The sequence below is a fragment of the Asparagus officinalis genome, unplaced genomic scaffold (assembly GCF_001876935.1).
Source record: "Asparagus officinalis unplaced genomic scaffold, Aspof.V1 AsparagusV1_Un476, whole genome shotgun sequence".
Taxonomy (NCBI): Eukaryota; Viridiplantae; Streptophyta; class Magnoliopsida; order Asparagales; family Asparagaceae; genus Asparagus; species Asparagus officinalis.
The window spans coordinates 16,646-18,202 of NW_017972741.1; the positions used below are offsets into that span (position 1 = coordinate 16,646).

Consider the following 1,557-nt stretch of genomic DNA (forward strand, 5'->3'; position numbering starts at 1 on the left):
TTCCTTAATCATTTTAACATATTTTTAAGAGTAAAAGAAATTCACTCAGGGGGGTCAATTTTGCAACAAGTAGAGCTACAGAGTGCTAATTCGCAACAAATAAACATATAAAGGGCCTCGTTACAATTAGGTGATACGATAGGGGGTCTGTTCGTAATTAACCCAAAATAAAAACTTCAATTCCTTGAATATTTACCCCCCATGGAGTGAACTGTGAAAGGTCTATCACTGTTCTCTGTGGCTCTCTGGCTTCTTCTTACCTTCCCCCGTTACTATAAATGCCTTCTCAATTCTCCCCTCCTCCAATCTCTCTCTCCTCTCTCTTAGGGCATCTCTACCATCTCCCCAAAAGCCGCAGCCATGTCTGCGGGCAGATACATGGCCTATTCTCCTTCTCCCTCAGCTGCTCCTCACTCCCCTCACATCTCTGGGATCCGAAACCCCACCAACCTCAGCCTCGCTGATCAAGAAAAGTTAGCATTTTTACCCTTTTTCGATTCATGGGTCGATCGTTAGTACCCGATCTTTATATGGGTTGCAGATTTTTTTTCTTCTTCCGGTTTTACTGTGATGGGTCTTCGAAATTTGAGCTTATTTCAGGGTTTTATGCGTTTTTTTTGTGAATTTGGTGCTACTTATTTGTACAGGATCTTAAAACGTTGGGTGAAGTTATTGATGTTTGTTTTTTTGTCTTTGCTTATGCCTGATCTTGAGATCTGTATTATGCTCTGTTTAGGGGTTAATTTTGGATTGAATTATCTTTGGTCGAGTTATCTGAATTGAGCTCACCTTTATTGTTATTGTTTTCAAGGTTTGGGACTACTAATGTTTAGATGGGTTGCTTATGATAGTCAACCTGGGCAAAGAGTTCTAGAGTTAATCCTAAAAGAACTTTGTTAGAAGAATAATTGAGAAACAAATGATAATATTTAACTTAACGGAGAAGATGACCCAGTATAGAAATGAATTGAAGAATAGGATTTATGTCGCCAACCCCAAAAATTTGGGATAAAGGCTTTGCTGTTTTTGTCAACGACTAATATATAGCCGTAACTTTATTTCATTCTATAAAATTTTCTGTTGTCAGTTATTTTGAGTGGACGGAACAAGGTTGTATGTGTCTGAGGAGTCTGATATATGATATAAGCAGAGAGATGATTTCTTTTTCTTTTTGTTCTTCATGTCTTACCCATTGTTTGTTGTCTACAGATTCTCATTGTCGATTAATGGGCATTTGAATATGTAAATTAGTATTCTCACTGTTGATTAATGGGTTATATTTATTAATGAGCATTGAATATGTGAATTAGTATTCTAGACATGTTTCTAGCTTGTCAAATTTTTATTTAAGCATTTTTTTTCCTTAAAAGTTTTGTATACTAAGAAGATAAGGGGGAATTCATTTGCAGGTATCTCTCTGAGTTATTGGCAGAGCGTCACAAGCTTGGACCCTTTGTGCCGGTGCTTCCATTCTGTTATCGCTTGTTGAACCAGGGTGAGCTTTGTATTAGTTTATAACAATGGTTAATTTTAATTTTTATTTTTCACTTGTTCATA

At 36.7% G+C, this 1,557-nt stretch overlaps 1 protein-coding gene across 1 annotated transcript in view; it reads left to right on the plus strand.

Moving 5' to 3' along the window:
- Nucleotides 1-239: 239 nt before the first annotated feature.
- Nucleotides 240-1,557, plus strand: part of LOC109827844 (KH domain-containing protein At5g56140-like) — a 14,277-nt gene continuing 12,959 nt past the window's right edge. Inside the window, exons 1-2 of the mRNA XM_020394865.1 lie at nt 240-473; nt 1,410-1,495. Coding sequence (XP_020250454.1) covers nt 361-473; nt 1,410-1,495 — 199 coding nt within the window. The 5' untranslated portion in view covers nt 240-360. The remainder of the gene's footprint in view (nt 474-1,409; nt 1,496-1,557) is intronic.